Here is a 22,669-nt window from a genome sequence, read left to right on the forward strand (position 1 = left end):
TGTAAAAAATTTTGCATTGCTTGTCTGAGTGATTATCAGTTATATATTCTTTCTCAAACTAAAAAAAATAGAGATTAATGGGATTTAAAATATTAAAATGTATGGAAATTATATGTAGGGTAATTAGGCAAACAGTTCTTTTTTAAAAAATCATCAAATTTTGGAAGGCAATTTAAGATAAAAAGAGAAGATCCCACTGTCTATAAATGAACATCTCTTATTGGTCACACTGGTGTACCACATTCTTTCTTTTTTTTTTTTTGCGGTACGTGGGCCTCTCACTGTTGTGGCCTCTCCTGCTGCAGAGCACAGGCTCCGGACGCGCAGGCTCAGCAGCCATGGCTCACGGGCCCAGCCGCTCCGCGGCATGTGGGATCCTCCCGGACTGGGGCACGAACCCGCGTCCCCTGCACCAGCAGGCGGACTCTCAACCACTGCGCCACCAGGGAAGCCCTACATTCTTTCTTTATCTCTGATCTCTGATGCTCCCTCTCCTCATCTGAGCCAATCCTAAGAGGGAAAGAAGTCAAGGTGAAGAATATCGTCCTAAGAATAAAGACAGAGAAAAGGTTTCTGAAGATAAAATCCCTCTAAATTACAATGACTGCTTAATAAGTCAGGCTAAAAATACAGAATTCACTGTCAAGTTTACTCAACTGCACTGATTAGATAAATTTATAGACTCCATTAAGGTACATTCTGCCCCATCCCAAATGTGTTTCAGAGCAACAGTAAAGAGGCAGCAATCCTCTTTCTCACTAGGAGCTGTTAATATGAACAATATTCTATTGCAACAAAAAATATTACTCCTAAAAGAAATAAAAAGCTAAGACGTTGCTTTTCCTATCAGGAACAGAGGCTTTTGTCTATTTTCAAATATGCACGGTCACAGATAATTTCTATCTTCCTGCCAGGAATGCCACCCAATCCATTCCATCGTTGTGCATTCACAAGGCAACTAAAATGATTAAAGGAAAGCTAGGGCCCGAGCTCTGCAACAAGAGAAGCCACAGCAATGAGAAGCCCGCGCACCGCAACGAAGAGTAGTCCCCGCTCGCTGCAGCTAGAGAAAGCCTGCGCGCAGCAATGATGACCCAATGCAGCCAAAAAAAAAAAAGAAAAAAAAAGAAAACCAAACAAACAAACAAACAAAAAAACTAGCCCTTTAAAATGAGTTTTGATGAAAGTATCATTACTTTATTTATTTATTTTTTTGGCTGCATTGGGTCTTCCTCTAGCTGCGGTGAGCGGGTGCTACTCTTCGTTGCAGTGCGCGGGCTTTTCATTGCGGTGGCTTCTCTTTGTTGTGGAGCATGGGCTTTAGGGGTGCGGGCTTCAGTAGTTGTGGCTCGAGGGCTCTAGAGCACAGGCTCAGTAGTTGTGCTACACGGGCTTAGTAGCTCCGCGGCATGTGGGATCTTCCCGGGCCAGGGCTCGAACCTGCGTCTCCTGCATTGGCAGGCGGATTCTTAACCACTGCACCACCAGGGAAGCCCCTCATTACTTTAAATGTATAGAAATTCCCAAATTGCTAAGCATATGAAAATCCAAACATACTATATCCCTGAATGTGTATCTGTGACATAGTCCTTGGATGTTTGAACTTTGAAAAAAATGTGTATATTCGTTTGTTAACATGGATTGGTTGGTTAGGCTGTCTTTTACTTGATTTCATAACATTTAATTAATTTGCTCTTTTTGATATTTAAATTCGAGGGCTGACAGGTTTTCATTTAACGTTTTAAACTTTCCCACATTCTCCGCTCTCTCACTCACAAGCACACGCTCCCTGTACACGTGAACATAAAATAGGTACACATATCATTCATTCTTTCAGCACCTATGAGTACCTGCTATGTAGTAGAATCATGCTCTATTTATTTTCTATCTCAAGATTTGCATTTGTAAGCTTTAACCTGTTTATTCTAAATACTCACTAGCTATAATTCATAAGATCATATATGCTGACCATGAAGTATTAGATTTATGCCTGAGATATAAATAATGTTGAATCAAAGAGTGAATCTCGGTAGGTCCTCTCTCTTGTCAGTAGCTGGTCTACAAGATAGCCGTGGTTAAAAATGTACCATCTACTACATTGCTGTCAAGATGGTAGAGCAGTAATACCAGCATCACCTGGGAGTGTGCCCGAAATGCAGAATCTCAGGAGTCACCCAGAACTACTGCATCAAAATACACACGTGAACAGGATCCCAGGTGCTACGTATGCGCCTGAAAGTTTGAGGCACACTGGCTACAGCCACCCTCCCCCAAGTATCCAAAACGGATGAGGGGGCAGACATTGCATTTACAAAATCTAGTTAAGGAATATTCAGAGACCTAGAGTTGATTTGTGTGTGGAAGGAGCTACAGGGAGTTGAACTGCTCTACCTAAAGAGTGGAAGATATTTTGGATTTTTGTTCCAGAGAAGAAGAGAAAAATCTAATGGCCTATTATATCATTTGTATTTCTGACAGGCTGACCCCCTTGAACTCTACCTTCTTCACTGAAGAACTTTCTACATACAAGTGGTTTTCTTCCTAGATAGAATGGAGGTTTGGATCAATGAAATCTATATCCCAAAGGTCAGAGGGTCCCCAACAGATTCCTGGATTCTACTGTTATCCTGTCATCAGTTAGCAAAATAAAACAAACAGGATCTCTACTCCCTCATCTGGTTTCCTCTTCCCTCACCATTCTTCTTGTATACCTTTTATTTACATATATTTTAAATAAACTGCAACCTTCTTTATCTGCATCCATCATTCTTCACTCTGATTAACTGGACACTAGGAGGCTGGCTGCAAGGTTTATTTCCAGCTTCTCTATCAGGGCAGGGAGAGATGATGCCCTAAGAGGTGGGGAAGCTCCAGTTTTTCTCCTATGAATAGGGAGGGGTGATAACACTTCTCCGAGTAATCTGGATGTTATTTTTACTCCTGTTCATGTGCCCTCCTTAACACCTGCACGTGCTAGTTGGTTCTGAGTTCATATAGTCAAGGGCAAAATCTCACAAGTCAGACTCAGTCAGCCTGAATAACCCTGCTGAGTGTCTGAGAGCTGCATCGGTTACTAAATCTGTAAAGACTGAAGTAGCAGAAGTCCCCTTTCTGGCTCTGACGAGAAAGACTCCACATCGGGTAGGAGGCTGACCTTCCTCAGTTTCCTCATTTAGCAAAACTGAGTGTTTACCTTCCATTTCTATTTCCACTATTTAAATATCATGATGGCTGACGAGCAGAGCCTAAGAGAAAGTCCAAGTGAGGTTTATCTTAAATCCAAGTGAAAAGAGTGAGTAAAGTTCAAAAACTTCTGAAGACCTCCACCATTGCCTCCTATAAGAGATTCCAACTCTACCGTCACCAGGCAGGTTGGAGCCTCATGGACCCAATCCAGAGAACTGAGCAGAGCAGAAGTAAATAGGCGAGCAGAACCCCACAAAAGCTGCATGGAGTTTTGCAATACAATGCATTTTTAAGATTTCCTTTTCATGGCTTCCTTTTAAACTATGATTTGAAAAGTAAAACACTGTCATGGAAAATGCTCTATGAGATTGGTTTTTACCAAAAACGAATCATTCGGCAGATGGTTGGGAGTGGGGGAAGGTGGGAGAGGAATGGGATTTTAGAAAAGCAGAGGTGAGAGGCATCCCCACAGTTTTCAGAATCCACATCAAATGATCTACTGCAGTTATAATCTAATCTAAGGCTCACGCAAGTTTCATGTTTTTCCCCCTTCCTGCTCTGCTCTGAAGCCATCCATGTTCTCTTCCTGTTGTTCTATTTTCATTATATTCAAGAATACAGAAACATCTGCTCTATTAGGAAAGCAGAACTGTTGGACTGTCTGTTGTAAACAGTCACCTACATGATTTTTCTACCCAAACCTAAAGTAGTATTACTGCCGTTAAGCAACAGGGCTGAAAACCTGGCATGTGAGAGACGTGGACAGCAGCTTATAGGAAGACCTTACCCAAACTTCACTGGTCAGAGGGCTTTTACCTTCCAGACTGCTTCCATGGAACGTTTCTAGCTTCTGTTAGGGAATGAAGCATTTCTTGTTTATTTGGGAAAGGAACCAACATGCTCCAAATAGCTACAGTCTCCCCTTCATCCTTGGACTTCAGGGATATGAGGGCAACCTTTTGTCTTGAGATTCATTTCAGGACTTTAGGAAGTCTTATAGTTTGAGTCACGAATATCCACCTCTCAGCAACTGCCAGAACGAGTAGACAGGAAATCAGCAAAATTACAGATGATCTTAACAGCAAAATAAACTAACAGGGTTTGACTGACATGTATAGAACATTCCACCTAACAACAGCGGAATACCCATTTTTTTCAAGTGCTCAAAGGAACATTCACCAAGATAGACCGTATCCTGGGCCATAAAACCAACTGCAACAATTTTATAAGAATTGAAATCATACAGAGTATGTTTTCTGACAATAATGGAATCAGCCTAGAGTCAATAACAGAAATACAACAGGAAAATCTCCAAACACTTGCACATTAAACAACATACCTCTAAAAAATCCACCGCTCAAAGAGAAAAATCTCAAATAAAAGAAAAAAATATATAAACATGAATCAAAATATGGCATCTAAAAATATGTGGGACACAGCTAAAGCAGGGCTGAGAAGGAAACAAAGCACAAAATTCTTACATTAGAAAAGAGAAAAGGCCTTAAATCAATAATCCAACTTCCTACCTCAAAAAACTACAAAAAGTAGAGCAAAATAAAACTAAAATGAACAGAAGGGAGAAAAAAAGACAAGAGGAGAAATCAATAAAATTGAAACAATAAAACAATACAGAAAATCAGTGAAACAAAGAGGTAGTTCTTTGAAAAGATCAATAAAAATTGATAAATACAGCAAGATTTATGAAAATAAAAGAAAATTTTAAATTACCAATATCAAGATAGAACAGGATATCACAACATATCCTGTAGCTATTAAAAGGATAATAGAGGAATACTACTGACAACTTTATACTCATAAACTCAACAACTTAGAAGAAGTGGGTCAATTCCTCAATGACCACAAACTACCAAAACTCAGCAAAACTGAAATGGATAATCTGAATAGTCTTATAACCATAATGAATTCATATTTTAAAAGCTGCACACATTATCTTCAAATAAAAAGTAAAAAAAAAAAAAAAAAAAAAAAATCTGCTTCTGCAAATCTCCAGGCCCAGACAGTTTCACTGGAGAATTCTACCAAACATTTAAAGATGATTTAGCACCAATTTTACACAATTTCACGCAAAAAATAAAAGAGGAGGAAACACTTCCTAATTTATTTTATGAAACCAGTATTATTCTAATACCAAAATTAGGATTTATTCATTCCCAAATGCCCATTTAGGAAAGTATATGGGACTTTACAAGTTCATTTTTGTTGTTTTTAGGACATGTCCAAGATCTTGGAGAACGAAGAATGAAGCTATATACATATATATGTAGAGAGAGAGAAAAAGAGAGAGAGAGAGAGCACACTTTTAAGTCAAACTGAAAAGGGAATTTGGAGTTGGAGACATGATGTAAAAGGAATGCTATTTTTTTCCTTCCCAATGTGTGATTTGTGCACGAATGTCTCAGCTGCTCTCTGCCGTTTGTTACTGACAAGCTCTGCAAAATAACATGGAAGCCCATGTGAGTCGGGAGACAAAAGTCCAGGCTCTCAATGTGTTCTGCTATTAAGCCACCCTGTGTACTTGAATGAGTAATTAAATGTTATCTACCTCTGTAACATGCTGGTTTAGTTACAGCATGTTAAGTTCTACAGGATCATCCATGCCAGGAAATAAAGGCAAAACTAGTAAGTATGTTTATGTCATTATGATAAATTGGTTAACACACAGCTTAATTAAGAGGCTCTTTCCTCTATGAGGCAGTCCACGGACATGGAGTTGTTCTCCCAAATAACTCCTCTATGTATGTCCCTTTGGGAAGTTGCTGATAGTGTCACTAAGCTCAGCGAAAAGCTTCCCAGCTGTAGGGCCCAGAGCCCCCTTCCACCGTCACAGAGCCATCGCCAAGCTGTGTTCCTTGGATTTTATTGGCAGAGGTGATTCTCAGTGAGATCTGGGGACACGATGTGCCTTCCCAAACATTCAGTAAATTCAGCAGAGGTGGAAACCACAGGGGGATTTTTGGCCTGATGTCAGCTGTGATGGCCACCACACTAGGAGCACAAGGGTCTACATGTGTATACTGATGTCATCACTCTCAGGGAAGATACTGTGCATGTATCATTTTGCATTTCTCAGCTCCCCACCCTCACAGGCACATTAGCTGCCACTCACTTCCTTGACACCTGAAGCACCGGCTGCTATTTTGAGCAAGATACTGACTTAGAATGCTTTCTTCTAATTACGTGTCATTAACTTGCCTTGGGGTGGCAGTTCCCTGGTGATGTGGGGCATGGGACAAGTCAAAGCCACTGGGTTGTCACAAAAGCCACCAGTTAGGTCTCCTCAAGATGGGGAGGGTGGTTTCTGCATCCCCAAATTCCCCTACAGTGTTTTAAAAAGGGTAAGAAAAGGTCATGTGGATTCTCCCTTGGGTTGACATGCATCAGTGAAGGTAGCGGGGAAGCGTCAGTGGGGAGCCCGAGGCATGTTCTGAATCTTATTCTGTTGCCCAGTTAACATATTCATCCAACTTTCTCGGCACCTCACACAGACCCAGAGTTCACGGGACAGTGGGATGCTGCACGTCTGGACCTGCATTCCTGTATGTGAACTATACCCTAACACAAGACTGAAATATCCTTCAGAAAACTCTCAAACAGTGGCACTAAACTAAATTAAAAAAAAATCATTACAATTAGATATTGGCATCTTTCTTCTTCTAAAGGCAGTGGCAACCAAAAGGAAAACTTTGCTATAGCCTATAATTTAGAAGATTATAAATTAACTCCTTGATAACACGAGCAGGAAAAAAAAAAAAAGACGGTTCAAGAATGCAAACAACACGTTACTAGAGTCTATATCTAAATTGATAGCACAGTTACCACCAGAATGATAGAGATAATACCATTTTCCAACAGTCAGAGAAAATATGGCCAAATGCTTGTCTTAAAGTAACTAATAATTAGCAATCCTTTAGTGCTCTCATGACTATAAGAGTATAAAGCCAATTCAGAGGTCAAAATATATCCTTCCCCAAACTGATACAGTGTTGAAAATAAGACATAGTCTGGTTGGCTGCTATATGCGTCTCCTTCTTCTCCCACAGACTTTAAGCCATGAGATGAACTAAAGAATATACAGCTACCCCCACCACGGAGGAACTAAATGACCCCTCCAAGGTGACAAAATGCTAGCAGCATCAGCGTGAGTATTCTGGTGGGGATTGGTGTTCATCCTTGGCAAGGATGGTGCTTTTTGTCATAACGTAACAAAACTGTCCATTTCCTGTAGATATCACACAGGCATATTGTACACATTACAGATGCACATACATACGTCCAGTGCAGAAACTGGGTGGCAGATGGGAGTGTGGGCTCTAACATGCTGCCCTACTCACGGAAGGCAGGGTGCCCCAGCCAGGCGGTCTTCAGCAGGACCATCAGCGGTTTTCTCTGCCGTGTGGGCAGCAGAAAGGACACAAATGTCTCCCTAGCACAGGTCACTAAGGCCTGCCGGCTTCCTGCTGCTGTCGGGGTCGCGGCATCCCATCAGGAGTGTGACACAGTAGGGAAAGAGACCGGTTCACTGTGAGACCTGCTACTCACTCTCGGACAGTGCCTCGGCCCCCCTTCCCACTGCACAGCGGCTGCCGCAGGAGGCTGTGGCCCTCCAGACCATAAGCCAGGGTCTGAGTTCCATCGGGACACAGGCTGCAGTGTCAGTGGCCTTCTTCTCAAAACGCTGCTTTCTAGGATGCTACAGAAACAACCTAATTTGGTGCCCTAGCCTTAGGAACAGGGGAAAAGTCTCTTTAGGTTGAGAAGGGGTAAAAAAGTATGAACTAGGAAGATAGGGATGTAGCTGGCTCTCTGCTTTCAGAGAAACTAAGAGGATCCTCAAGGCATTTATGGAGACTGCGTTTCACATGCACGCTAGGAATGCTGGGGATGCTAGGGATGCTGGCGTGACACGGGCTTCTCCTCCTTGGACCTGTCACTTTTCCACATGGAGTTAATCAAATGCTCCTTTATCTTCTCTGGGGAAGGGAAATGAGCTGATTTAAATTGCCAAGCTTGGATACTCATCCAAAGAGGACAGCTGAGAGATTTATGTGCAAAATAACTGAGTTGGAGGAGAAAATGGGAAACGGATTCCAAGTACCTGCTTGCTGTGCTGTCTGTGGCATCTGCTGGCCTCTCGGAGCACTGAACTGAACAGAGGCCATGGGCCGGTACTGCTGCGTGGTTGAGGTAGGGTACTGACCAGATGGATAATAATATACAGGCATCTGTGGAAGAAAGGGAACAATGGCAGGAAATGAGAGCTGTAAATGGAGTAACATTTTGAAACGTAAAATATTGTCATCTTATGACATAATGTGAGTACAGTAGATTGCAAAGACGGCCACCATGCCTACGTGTGTGTGTGTGTGTGTGTGTGTGTGTGTGTGTGTGTGTGTGCGCGCGCGCGCATTACTGCTCCCATGAAAAGGTGAAATCTACTCCCAAAAGCCATGAATCTGAGCTGGCTCTGTCTTGCTTTGACCAATGCCATGAGACAGCAATGATGACTTCTGAGACTTGTAAGCCTGATCCTTTAGAAGACTTGCAGCTTCCACTCTTTCAGGAGAGAACCCAGCCACCAGGAGAAGTCCAGGCTACCCAGCTGGAGAAAGAGGCCGTGTGGAGAACAGAGGCAGCCCAGCCAAGACCCCAACACTGCAGCATGTAAGTCGGGCCACCTGGGATCTTTCAGGCCCAGTCAAGCCACATGTGGTGCAGAGGCGAGCCTTCGCTGCCAAGTCCTGCTCAAACTGCCGACCTGGCTGGGAGCAATACAATGGTGATTGTCTTAAGGTGCTGAATTTTGTGCTTTTTAAACAAGAGTGAATGAAACAAGAGTGAATGAAACAGTCACCTACAACAACACATTTTTACGTAGTTTTAAATATGATCATTAACTTGAATTGTTTTGCTAATGGAAACACAGGTAGGTCATGAAATCTGCTGATCTCCTGCCTAAAAGAATCAGAGGATGAAATTATGAAATATGGGGAGGCCCAGCAAAGCACTTTTCAGAGTGATTGGCACACAGCTGGTATCCCAAAAAATGGATGTTCAGTTTTAAAAGGGACATATGTTAAAAATACTGTTCATGTCACCTTCTGTCACTTTCTAATGACTAAGAATGATTGAAAATACTCTAATTACTTCCAATAAGATTCAAATCAAATGTCTCCTGACCTGGAAAGACTTCCTTGCCTGCCTCAGGTCATTTATATTAAGGCTGTTTTCTTATTTTTTAGAAATTTATTTATTTATTTTGGGCTGCGATAGGTCTTCGTTGCTGCACGTGGGCTTTCTCTAGTTGCGGCGAGCGGGGGCTACTCTTCCTTGTGGTGCCCGGGCTTCTCATTGCGGTGGCTTCTCTTGTTGAGCATGGGCTCTAGGAGGGTGGGCTTCAGTAGTTGTGGCTCACAGGCTCTAGAGCACAGGCTCAGTAGTTGCGGTGCCCAGGCTTAGTTGCTCCGCGGCATGTGGGATCTTCTCGGACCAGGGCTTGAACCCGTGTCCCCTGCATTGGCAGGTGGATTCTTAACCACTGCACCACCAGGGAAGCCCTGTTTTCTTATTAATCGATTACTTTTTAATTTACAGGCCTCTGACTTTTCTTCTATCAGCTTCTTTAAAGTGTAAGCAGAGGTGTGCCAGTACACAGCCTGCAAGGATTATCTGCTTAGAATAACATTAGGAGCCACCTGTTGAAGAACTGTGAATTTTATGGCTACTTTATTTTCCCTCTTTGCCTTGTCCATATATATATATATATATATATATATATATATTTTTTTTTTTTTTTTTTTTTTTTTTTTTTGCGGTACGCGGGCCTCTCATTGCTGTGGCCTCTCCCGTCGCAGAGCACAGGCTCCGGATGCGCAGGCTCAGCGGCCACGGCTCATGGGCCCAGCCGCTCCGCGGCACGCGGGATCCTCCCGGACCGGGACACGAACCCGTGTCCCCCGCATCGGCAGGCGGACCCCCAACCACTGCACCACCAGGGAAGCCCTTGTCCATACATTTTTGCTTCACCCTTCCAGTGGGCGATCAGAAAGCATTCACCCAAATCAGACAAAATTGACCTTTAAGGTTATTAAATAGGTCATTTTCTGCATAAATATAAGGTATTTCCATATATGCCCATGGACTGTATCGCAAGTGTTCTTTTCAACACTATACATAATTGAGTAACTGAGTTTAAAAATGTTGACTAAATTGACAATCACTGTGGGTTACATCCTATACCTTTATCTGTGGTACTTTTACAAAGAAGTTCACAGATGTCCAGACTGCTCATGAGCATCTGTTTTCCTTTTTTTTTCCTTCCGTCCCTCTTTCTATTTTTAAATCTGTTGGAGAGGGAATGAAAGCATTTCTGTTGCAGACACACCAAAGCTCTGAGTTGTCTTTGCTCTTGTAGTGCACTAATTATTGAAATTCCTTCAATCAAGGAAGGGCATTTTTTAAAAAAAGTCTTCAATTAAATATTCTGCCAACTCTTCTCTTTGACATCAGAAAAGGGTGACACTTAGATGCTATTTAGGCTAAAAGAGTTAAACTATTTTTCTCTGATAATTAAAGTAAATATTTATTAGTAAAATAATTAATATATCAATGAGGTCCTTTCTCCTGTAACTCAAAATTATTTTTAACATCTCCTTAAACCCTACCAGCAACAGTACTACATTACATAGAAGGCAACTAAAGATTGACTATTAATTATCACTCAAAATAAAATGAACAACTGGGTGAAAATCATTTCATGGTGGAGGATTCTGCATGGCTGGAAAAGAAAATAATTTACTCAAGATGTTAAGGCAGTGCCACACCACAAATGATACGAAGGTGACACTGTACTTTAAACGGCTCATCCAATGCAATATTTCATAATTAGGATGGAATTTGCTTGGGATGTGCATGCCTTGAAAATGGACCAGAAAACGCTTCTGTGCATTTTACATCTTGACAGTAATCACTTGCAATATTCTGCAAGGGATACCCAGGAGACCCCCAGAGATGTTTGGTGGTGAAGAGTAACACATAATCAGTCTTTGAGAAGACAGTAAAAATCAGTGATCTGTGGTGTCTTACATGCTCAAGTCAATTAAATATGATTAATGGCTACCTGTGAGCATGTGCAGGAGCCCCGCTCCCCAGGGGAGTGGAGAGGACAGTGGATGGGGCTTAGCTTCCTCCTTTATATTCAGAGAGGAGCCCCAGAAAAGCTCCAGAAAATGCTTATGAATGGATAAGAAAGGAAACAACACATTTCCAGAGCAGCAGCAAGAGAGATGAAAGTCCCCCAGGAGCTGGCCTTCCCCTTTCTTCCCCGAGGCTTTCCCTCCCTGGGCAATCACCCCAGTGAGCTGACATCCTGCTGGAGGGCAATGCTCTCCCATGGCCTCTGCGCAAACAGCCTGGAAAATGGGCCACTTCCCCTGGTACCAGGGACACGGGTCTGCGTCATTAAACTTACTTTCTGAGCCCCCAAGACTTCACACAACTGATGAATGCGACAGACCGGGTCCTGTAGGCTGGGAATATCAGTATGGACCACAAGAGCGAGATGAGTTGAGCTGGTGATATTCTACATGGAAACAGATGCACCAGCAACCAGCTCTGGGTCACAGGTGTGAGAAAAAGCACACTTACCTGTGTGGGTGGAGGCTGTTGCACAAATCCCTGGGGCGAGGGAGGGGGCTGGAGGACTTGCTGGGAGATGGGAGGGCCAGAGCCCGAGAAGCCTCCCGTCGGGAGCTGCTGGCCTGTGGAGGCGATGACGTAGCTTGGCTGCTGGGTGGGCTGCGGCAGGAGGGACGGTGTGTAGACAGGGCCGGCTGGGGGCTCGGGAGTCTCCCCCGAGGACTGCCGGCTCAGGTTCATCTGGCCAAACTGCGTGGTCACATCCTCTCTCTGCAAGCCATGGAGAGAAACCAGGGCGTCAGCAAGAGTGGCTGAGGAATGGGAGTGGCAGACATAGGACACAGGCTTGTCCTTATGGGAGACGGAGGGAGAACAATTTGGAAAAAATAAACGAAAGGAATTCTCTGTTCAGAACACCAAGAGAACATAACAAGAGAAGACAGATTTTAATCATCTTGAGGATTAGAGATGGCAAACAGTTTGACCCGTATCTCCCTCTTTCAGTGGAAACAAATTATTATTTTTTTCACTGAGGGCTTGGGATCCTCAGGATGGCACTGAGACAAGAAGGATTTGGGGCTCTGTCCTGGAGGGTCATCTGGTCTACCAGCAGTAACCATAGGATCTGCCTTCTGGAGGACGCAGAAGGACTTGTGCTGCCCATGGCTGTCATCAGTGGGGTTTCATTTGCACGTTAAAGAGTATTTAGTCACTGGCCTGGCCTGATGTTCAGGGACAATGCTCACTCTTGTCCAAAAGGACCTAGTACATTGAGGAGAAATGAGAGGCCGTTAGAGGACTGGGATTCTAGGGGAACACCCGTATCAGGAGCACAGGGTGATGTCAGTTACCATCTGGATATTGACTTTTAAGATATTTCCCAACCCTCACACCAAGTTCATGTGTCTCTCTGTTCCTGACATGTAACTCTGAGGACATTCAATTCCCACTTAGCTCGCAAACTCTTAAAAGGGTACCACTGCAGAGGCACTAAACATGGGACAGATGACAGAAAGGAAAGCATTATTTTGGAGAATGAGACATTCACACACCACCTCCCCCCTTACAGTCAGCCCAGGGCACCCACCCAGCATCAGCCTGCCCTGCACAAGAAAGTAGTCAAACCAGTGAATATGCTCTCCCAGGTGAAAAGTCATCCCCACATGATACAGTACCATGGGGAACTGCGGCGTCGGAGACACAGGCAGGAGATGCTGGGAAGCAAAAGACACAGCTGGGTATTGCACTGACTGGGAGGAAGCCTGCAGCCCCTGGACAGACTGGAGGAAAGAAAAAGCTTGTCAGGTAACAGGGAAATCCTGGGGGTTGAAATCCCACCGGAAGGCGATCGCATGTGAAGCACACCACCGTCCCCCTCGTAGGTCCTGCTGGTTCAGTGCACTCCAGAGAGGGGCACCAGCCACCAACAGGAAGCCGATGCAGGCAGACCAGCGCCAGCCAGCCTTGAGGGAGGCTTGCTGCTCAGATATGAAGTCCTGTGTGTGAAACTTTTGAAAATTGTAAAGCACTATAGAAAGTAAAGAATCTTTCGTTCAATTAAAAAAAAAGAAGTTACTGTGATACTTTTCGTGGTGTTGGTGGTGGTCAGATCCCTGGGTCTAAAAATATAGTCCAAGTACTAAAAAGTAAGAAAAAGCAAACAAAAAAATGAGGTTCAGGGGACTTCCCTGGCCATCCAGTGGTTAAGACTCTGCTTCCACTGCAGGCCCAGGAGCCAAGATCCCTGCATGCCGCCCACTGTGGCCAAAAAAAAAAAAAAAAAAAAAGAGGTTCACCCTGGCAACCTGCCTGGAACACTTCAGGTTTCTGAACATTTCCATGTGTTGCCCTAGAAAAGGAGGACAGCCCAATGTCTCTCCAAGGGACAAATGAACAGTCTGGCCACCTGATCTGCATTAGGAATGGGTGAGCAAGGTGACACAACGGCCTGGATGGGCTTGAGTTCAGTCCCCTAGACAGTACAGGCTCCTTGACACATAAAAGCAGCATCTAGATCTAAGACAAGACTTGTCATTCATTTTCCCAAGTACCATGCCTCACCATGCGACTCACTGGACGGGGCCCTCATCTCTACCTAAGCTTAAGGCTCCAGCTGAAGTCCTGTCAACCTGAAACCAAGGGCTCTAGGCTGCCAGGTTTTATTATGGAGTTGAGTGGATGGGACTGGCACCCATGGAAAATATCGCCTCTTCCTGATGCACCACATCGCTGAGGCTGGTGCAGTCTGCGTCTCCGAGCACTTCCCCTCCCTGCCTTCCCACCAGCTCTTACCTGAGTGACCAGTGGGCCTGCCATTTGCGTCTGGGGTGGCTGGGCCTGCTGCTGGGGTCGCGGGGAGGGCTGCTGCTGGGGCTGCCCCACCATCGCGCTTCGCAGGGGCTGCTGGCTGGTGGGGGGGTTGTATATGGCGGGGGTTCCATCGGGATTCACGAAGGGCTGGCCTGCAGTGGAATCACACCTTGGTCAAGGTAAACTTTTCAAGCTCTCCTTTGGCACAAAGAACCACTCCGACAGATACTCAAAAATGGAACCTAAAGCAAAGGGGCAGGGGAAGTCCAGGACACTGGAGCCTTTGCCAGTGTGAAGACTTGACTGTTTATGACCCATCAGGCTGAGCGAGGTAGCAGCGTAAGCCCACAGCAACTTAAAGAAGCCTCAAATGAATCCATCACCTTCAAGGCAATTTGCCAAAGCTAAGTGCATCTGTACAGTGGCACCCAGTGCAGAAGGCCTGTGGAGACGCAACCTTCACCAAGTCCTGTGTCTTGCTGCCCTGCACCTCACAGCTACCAGCGAGATAACTTACACTGAAATACAAGGGCTGCTTTCCGTTTATACGGCTCTGGCGACATTCAGTTACTCAGTGTTTACCAATATATTTGTTTTGCTTCCACTGGGCTGTTCACCAACTTAGAATCATTATCAGTTCCACAAATATATATACAACCAGGATATACCACATGCATTCACTCGCTTCTCTCACAAGCAGGAGTACACAGGGGAGGGGATAGAGATTCTGAAGGTGATGCATAATAAACCCATCACAGAATCATCTTGTCATGGCAGAGCAAATATACATTATTTTGCCTTTTGAGATAATGGCTTGGTTCACTGTTATTGTTCCTACTATTTGAGGAGTATTTTATGGTTTACAAAACAGTATCACTGGAACCTCACTGGGCCTCTGAGGAAGGTAGGTATCATCTCCCTATGTTTCAGAAGAGGAAATGAAGGCCCACCAGGAACATTACAGGAATAAGGAGCTGAAAGGAAGAGATTAAAGGGCAGCAAATGAAAGAGAGAGAAAGGAGGTAAGGGAGAGAAGAAATGGATTTCCAATATGGAAGGTGCAGCAACAGGCACCTTACATCCATGGTCTTCTCTTCCAAGAGCCCCACAGGTGTGCAATCTCATTCCACTTTAGAGACAAGACAATCAAAGTTTGGAGGGCCCAAGCAATTTATTCAGAAATACACAAAGCAGTAAGTGAGACACCCAGGAAATGGCCCTGGTCCATTCACCTCCCATCATACCACACAACTTAAGTGAATTATCCAAGTTTGCTGAATGAGTACATGGCACAACGAGGTACCATGAAAAAAATCCAATTGTAACTGAAAATTATTTATCAACACATGAGAAGTTTGGAGAGGTGGGGGCCGTGTTTCAAGGTGGAATCACCCTCAGGATTGGTAAATAAAGAAGAATCAGAATCTGGGGGAAGAGATGGGCAAAGTGCTTGCAGCGAAAGAGCAGTGGACTTGATTTCAGCTCAGTTAGGAACTGACATGAAAGCTTTAGCAGTCCCCAAATTTTCAGTACCCTCCCAAATAGTTATATACATATGTATGTGTGTATGTATGCAACAAGTAACCTCACATGCTGCATATTCAAGAACATACCCGCCAGAACCACAGGAGTTCTAACAACAGTTTCATAACCAATCACAACATGATGTGATGGAAAAGCAAATGTGCCAGAATTTTAGTCAGAGAACAATGACTAAATTTAGAGGTTTTTTTTTTTTTAAATGTTCTTCATAAGCACTTGTTTTCCTATCACTGTTACTTAATTTTAGCTATATATTATTGTTTTAAATTATTGTTTTTTTTCCCCAAATAACTCTTCTGAATTTAAAATCGGCAACCCATTTTTTTTCCCCCTGCAAAACCCAGCAATTTGGGAAAGGATGAAAAAAAGGTCAATTTACAAAAATCTATTAGCCCATTTGGGGTTCTAATCCTTACTTGTCTCCTCTCTGAGTATCTTAGTAGGGAAGAGGAAAATTTTAGGTACCTAACATTAAAAAAAAATTATCACAGCAACTTCATACAAAATCATTTCAAAGTCAACCTCACTCTAAGCTCACACACACACACGGATGGAAAACTAAAAAGAAAAGGCTCTTTACTATGTCTCTGACTTTTGATTTACCCCAGTGAGAATTAAGGAAGTGTGAAAAACTGACCATATTTAGGGTGAAAATATAACAGCAAAATATTCAGATGCCATTTTCGATAAATGTTAGACCCTCTGTTTAAAATATTATTATTGTGCTGTGGACCAGAAGAAAGAAATATTTCTAAATAACCGCATGTGGAAAGTACTAAGAATTCACTTGGGTAGAGAGAGATGGCAGGTTCTTCTAGAAAGAGAAGGTAGTATAAGAGGTTGATTCCTATGCTCACCAAGGAATGGTGGAGAGAACTGAGGAAAATGAAAGAAGTCAGATGGATGCCAGGGAAGAGACCAAAAACAATTTTCTAAGAGGGCCGGGATGACTGACTGACGGTTTTCAAGTCAGGCTACGGTGGCTTCTCGGTATTCTACCTAGTTTACCAATCCAGATGCAATTACGACTGAATCCAGGCAATTAGCTTGAATGACAGTGGCTGAAAATCAAAAGAGAAAGACTCACTAGCTCTAGGACTATTCCGCTTAGCAGAGGTTTTCATGTCAGAACTGCAGAAGCGTGTCCAGCAGGCCTTGGAATGGGTGTTAGCAGGTAAAGAGAGTGTAGTGACAGAGGTAAGCCAGTGTGGTGAGCTGAGCCAGGGCAGAGAAAAGGATTGAATGCAGAGCGTCCGTCGCTCTCAAATACATAACTTTAGGTGAAAAACGTCTCCACTATTCACATCAATGTGTGTAATGTGCAGCAGACATTATGTTACTAATATATAATGATTGAGCCCCTGCATGGTGACTAAAGCTTTGTTATCCATTCCAGGGATGCAAAACAAAAAACGAGAAACTAAGTAGGACTCCTCCTCCCAAACAGCTTACCAATGTGCTCGTAATAAGGAAATGAATCCAAGGGCAGTTCACACTAGAAGCAAAGTAATCATATGCTCTTGGTTTCCAATACCAAAGCACTGCTACCATGTACCCGGCAGAAGGGTATTATTTGAAAAGAAAGGGAAGGGATGATGGGAAAAATATTTTCCTTTCCTAGTCCTTAGAAGGTGAGCAATCAAATGATTAGGGAGCTGATGATTATGGATAAGCAAAGACTGATTCAGGACTTGCAAAGATACATTTCTAGACAGCACACAAAAACTTCACGGTGCATTTAATCGAAAGGTGGAAGCAGTTTGGATAAACCGATTCTAGAAGTCCTGTGAAAAACAAAAACAGCATAGTTTATGGAAGCATTTGAAAGAGACCAGCCCTCAAAGGCGGCTCAAAGTCAAGTCCCTGCAGATGGCATGTTCTTCCATCTCATGCTCCCGGACTCCTGCCAGATGAAAGCAAAGCAAAATGGCAAAACAACACACACGGCACTAACGAGCACTTGAGGGATGCCAACACCTGTTGACATCTCTGGATAGCACTGAGTTGAAAGAAAATAGCCAAAGATGAGCTTTCAGCTAGAAATTTCCAAACTGAGGTTGAGTCCAAGACGGCTGGAGGAAGATCATTCTCAAGAGTCAAACCCAGGCTTGCCTGGCAAGGATGAAGATGTGGTCCAGGGATAACTTTGAGAAAGAGCCTCTGACTCCCTCATCCAGATGCCTGCAAAGCAAAGAAACAACAGCCAACGCAGGTTTAGAGTTGGAAATGGACCAAATGGGAGCTGAGTCTAAAGCCAGACGAAATAAAAAGTCCTGGTTGTATCTGGGGAGCCACAAGAATGTATGTGAGTGGGTTGGTTTCAGCTGACAAACATTCAGTTCCTAGTAAGAGCCCGGTCAATTGTGCTGACAAAGGAAATTTCATTTTTGTTTCATTTAATAGACAAATGACTGGCAGGCACCTTAGTATTTCAAATCATTGCTTGTCTTATTACTGCTTAAGACAGATATTTAATCAATCATTGTTTTACATACGAGGGACATTCTCAAATATATGACATTGGATGAAAAGCTGCTCTATTATCCACATTAGCATATATGATGAATAGTAGATATTGTTTCAAAAATATGTAATTGTTGAGGACCTTTGTTATCCACTCTAGGGAGGCCAAAAATATAACCAAGTACAGTTCCTCCCCACAAGCTCATGAATGTGCTGGTAACAGGGAAATGTAGCCAAGGGCAATTCACATAAGAAGCAAAGTAGTCATATGCTCTGGGTTGCTTATACTGAAGTGTTCCTACCACCTATTTGGCAGAGGGTATTTAGGAAAAGGTAAGAGGTGTGGATTCTAGGGGGACACAGCAATGCCAGAGAAAGATGAGTTTCAGCCCAAAGGAGGCAAATTTCCAGTTTCAATAGTAGAGTCAAATAAGTGATCAGATAGCCTGATAGAAAGACATGCACATGACTCACCACAGATACACATATACATACATATATGAGATACGTAATAGATGTATACGTACATTCATATGTGCTGGCATGTGTGTGTGTGTGTGTGTGTGTGTGTGTGTGTGTGTGTGTGTGTGTGTTTTGGTCATGCCACATGACTTATAGGATCTCAGATCCCTGACAAGGGATTGAACCTGGAGCCACGGCAGTGAAAGCCTTAAGTCCTAACCACTGGACCACCAGGGAACTTCTGTTCATATTTTTTTAATTAACTAATTAATTAATTAATGGATGCATTGGGTCTTTGTTGCTGCCTGCGGGCTTTCTCTAGTTGCAGCGAGCGGGGGCTACTCTTCGTTGCAGTGCGCGGGCTTCTTATCGTGGTGGCTTCTCCTATTGCAGTGCATGAGCTCTATGCACGCGGGTTTCTGTAGTTGTGGCGCACGGGCTTAGTTGCTCCTCGGCATGTGGGATCTTCCCAGACCAGGGATCGAACCCGTGTCCCCTGCATTGGCAGGCAGATTCTTAACCACTATGTCACCAGGGAAGTCCCCCCACGCATATTTTTAATTGACAAAAATAAACACATTCTGGGAAAAAAGAAATATCACAATTCACCTTACATCCCACCACTCAATCACAGAATAGAATAGTACATCTTCCTCCTGGTCGAGGGATAGTTTTATGTCTAGCATTTGTCAGATCAGAGATGTGTGTAGGGAAACTCTGTTGTTCAACAGTATTATCAGATCCTTTTCTTTAGTTAGGATCCTTTTGCAAAGGATAAATTTTAATAACAGCTCCAAATTACTCATTCCAATTTGTAATTGGGGCTTGGCACCAAGAGCACATTCTTTCCTTTTCTATAAACAAGATTATAGATGATAATATACACATACACACACACATCCACGCTTTCATTACAAATCATATTCCTGCGCTGTACCCTAAAAAGTACTCTTTTGAGCTTTCCCGAAATACTCTGCAATTTTGGTTAAAACATAACACTCAAAACTATGCTTAGTGGCTACTCTTGTCTACAAACCTTCCATCTCAATTAAAAGTGAAAGAATTAAAGCTGACAGAGTCAGATCATACTTTGATCTGTGCCCAGAGTAATGAATATGATCCTGGTTTTCTTTTCATTTCCTTTATAGTGCTTACACTGATCCAGATATCTAATATTCTCCTTAGAAGTATCTAATCTGAAAGCTTTCAAATGGTTTTCAATAAAATGATTATGCCTCCTTTTCCCTCAAACTTGTGGCATTTTCAAAATGTCTCAATCAAACACCATTCCTTAAGAATGTGCCATATGTTTTCATGAAAATGTGGTAATTATTCAAGTAACTATTTTACTGTCATGCTTCTCTGAATTTCCTACTTATTAGTAGCACTAGACATGTGAGAAGATTGAGCCAGATCACTTTTATGAGATTCCCATCCAGCGCTGCATTTTTAAGTAATCTAAACCAAACCTCAGATATATTTTGAGAAAATTCATTTTTTTTTTCAATCTCTTTCAAAGGTTTCTAGAGAAGTGACTTGTCAAATCAAGCCTTCTAACCCAGGGTTTACCAGCCCTGGCACGACTAACATATTGGGCTGGATAATCTTCCTGTGTCAGGGGCTGTTCTGTGCATTGTAAGATGTTTAGTAGCATCTCTGGTCTCTACCTTCTTAGATGCCAGTAGCAGCCCCTCCTCCCTAGGTCATGATAATCAAACTATCTGCAGATATTGCCAAATGGCCTTGGAGGCATGGAAAAATTGCCTCTGGTTGAGAAGTTTCCCCCATGAAGCAGGTGTTCATCAGTCTATTTGCCCAATGCTCTGGGTCCTCTGAAATTAGTGTGGAAGTTAACTGACCACAGGAGAAATTTAAAAAGTAAAAAACGTAAGATGTACAAACTGTTAGGTATAAAACAAACCACAAAGATATACTGTACAACACAGGGAATATAGCCAATATTTTACAATAACTATAAATGGGGCATAACTTTTAAAAATTGTGAATCACCATATTGTACACCTGTAACTTATATAATATTGTAAAACTATACCTCAATTTAAAAAAAGTAAAAAAATGGCCATTCATCATGAAAGAAACAATAGTTATGAAGTTACCGATTTTCCAAACCCCACCAAAACCTGTCTAATCCTAAAATCCCTAAAATCCCTAAGAACTTGCCCTCTGTATTCTCTTGCCACTGCTGTTCCTTATTTCCCAGTGGGAGTTGCACGGAGTTCTAAGGTGGGAAGTCAATTTCTGTAGTGAAGAATCTGCTCCAACTGAGATCTCAAGTTCCAGAAATATCTTGCATGCAAAAATGCTTTTGACACAACAACAAGCTAACCACGGATTTGGTCTGAGAAACATCAATTTTCAATTAGTACATCCTGATTCTTCACTCCATGGTTTCTTATCGTAGCTCCTGGGAATACGTGAGAGACACCGTGCTCAGGGAAGAGGACAGAGAGAAAAGCGGATATTTCTGGGAAGTATCTGTATTTCGATTTACATACCAATATTGATAACGATACAGAGATACAGATTCCAGCTCTCTATAGATCTGCTCTTCCTAAATCAAGACCCTACACAACAATCCACGCACCAGGAATTTTCAGAACACTTGCTAGCAAAGTTATAAGCTCAAACACAAGAATAAACCTCTGATATTATGTCTCAGCCAAAGCAGAGGTAATGCACGAACCTGTATGTGGATTAAGAAGGATGCTTCCGGGTGGGATGCCTGTGGCAGCTTCGAGTGGAAGGAGGATGTAGCTGGTGCTGCTGTGAGCGACCTGGCCTCCCATCCCATTCTCTGGGTAGGTCACACAGCCCGGAGAAGTGGCTGCCACGCCCGAGACCAGCGGTGAGCTCTGGAGAGGTGGATGGGTACGCGACAGCGATCCTGACGAGCCTGCACTGCTGGAGGACTCAGAACCTACCGGAGAGACACAAATCAACAAATCATTCCACATGGAGGAGAGGAAAGAAACCACTACTTAGTGTAAAGAATCCATCACTAAAGAATCTGAGGTGAGCACTGCAGGATGAGATTAACTAATGCCCCTCCCACATTTGATTGAAATATTTGCTGCATATTTTTCAGATGTGTCAGATTGCTAGGAAAAGAGAGATTAAGAATGAGCTCTCTCTTTCCGGCTTCTCACATGCCACTAGGGTGATGAATTGGTAAATGGTACCATAAAGCTGGGAACTCAGGGCCTGAAAACTCCCATTTCCCTGAGTAACTAATGAAGTGGAAATGTCTCATTGAGCTGGAGTTATGACAGTAAAATGACTGGGATGGAGGTTAAAGAGACTGCAGTTTAAGGAGGAGTCTGTGGTCACGCAGATGGTTCTAAAGTACTGGTTCTCCAACATCTGTAAAGCTGCATTTTGAAGGATCATGGTCAGAAACGATCTTTTCCCTCAAATGTGAGTAGAAGAACTCGCTCATTCCTATTAGAAATGCTTAAGAGTTGCACTGTACCTCCCATACTCACAGAAGTCTTGTTAATATGACTAAGAGGTGAACCAAGGGGGGCTTGGCCATCATGATATTGACTGAGCATCCTTCAGATGACACAGAAGAGTAGAATCATGGGGAGATTTGTGGACTGTAGATTCCTCAAATACGTAAGTAACTGGGTCAGTGTGCAGAAGCTCCCAAGATGGAATCCAGCCCTAATCATCTCCCTTTCCCTCCAATGTGGACAAGAAAAGCTATAGCCCACGTCCATTAGGCACCAGCCACTCTTCACTGCAACCAGAGCCAAGCAGCTCCAGCACCCTTGACTGTGGCTGTTCTGGGCTCTGAATATTAACCAGAGCCTCAGAGAGAAAATGCACTGAGCAAAATTTCTCTATCTGTGAATTCAAACTAACAGATGGATTGGGTGACATCATAGTTTGAAAGAACGGAATATAAGAAACTTTAAAAACTATCAGCCCACATTATTGACTTATGTCATTAAAAATGCATTATTCTGTGTCATTAGAGGTTAACACATATAAGGAATAGTTAAGATTGTTTAGAAGATTCTAAAATGTG

General features: G+C 43.1%; 1 protein-coding gene across 12 annotated transcripts in view; it reads right to left on the reverse strand.

Annotated features, from left to right (window-relative positions):
• Nucleotides 1–22,669, reverse strand: part of ARPP21 (cAMP regulated phosphoprotein 21) — a 163,357-nt gene that overhangs the window by 48,746 nt on the left and 91,942 nt on the right. For 10 of the 12 annotated variants that reach the window (XM_060162414.1, XM_060162412.1, XM_060162410.1 and 7 more), the window contains 5 exons: nucleotides 21,323–21,556; nucleotides 14,134–14,303; nucleotides 13,017–13,121; nucleotides 11,851–12,111; nucleotides 8,303–8,429 (listed from right to left, as the gene is read on the reverse strand). In XM_060162414.1, coding sequence (XP_060018397.1) covers nucleotides 8,303–8,429; nucleotides 11,851–12,111; nucleotides 13,017–13,121; nucleotides 14,134–14,303; nucleotides 21,323–21,556 — 897 coding nt within the window. The remainder of the gene's footprint in view (nucleotides 1–8,302; nucleotides 8,430–11,850; nucleotides 12,112–13,016; nucleotides 13,122–14,133; nucleotides 14,304–21,322; nucleotides 21,557–22,669) is intronic. The other 2 variants (XM_060162413.1, XM_060162411.1) reach the window with 1 other exon arrangement.

The sequence above is a fragment of the Lagenorhynchus albirostris genome, chromosome 10, assembly GCF_949774975.1.
Source record: "Lagenorhynchus albirostris chromosome 10, mLagAlb1.1, whole genome shotgun sequence".
In the NCBI taxonomy this organism is placed as follows: Eukaryota; Metazoa; Chordata; class Mammalia; order Artiodactyla; family Delphinidae; genus Lagenorhynchus; species Lagenorhynchus albirostris.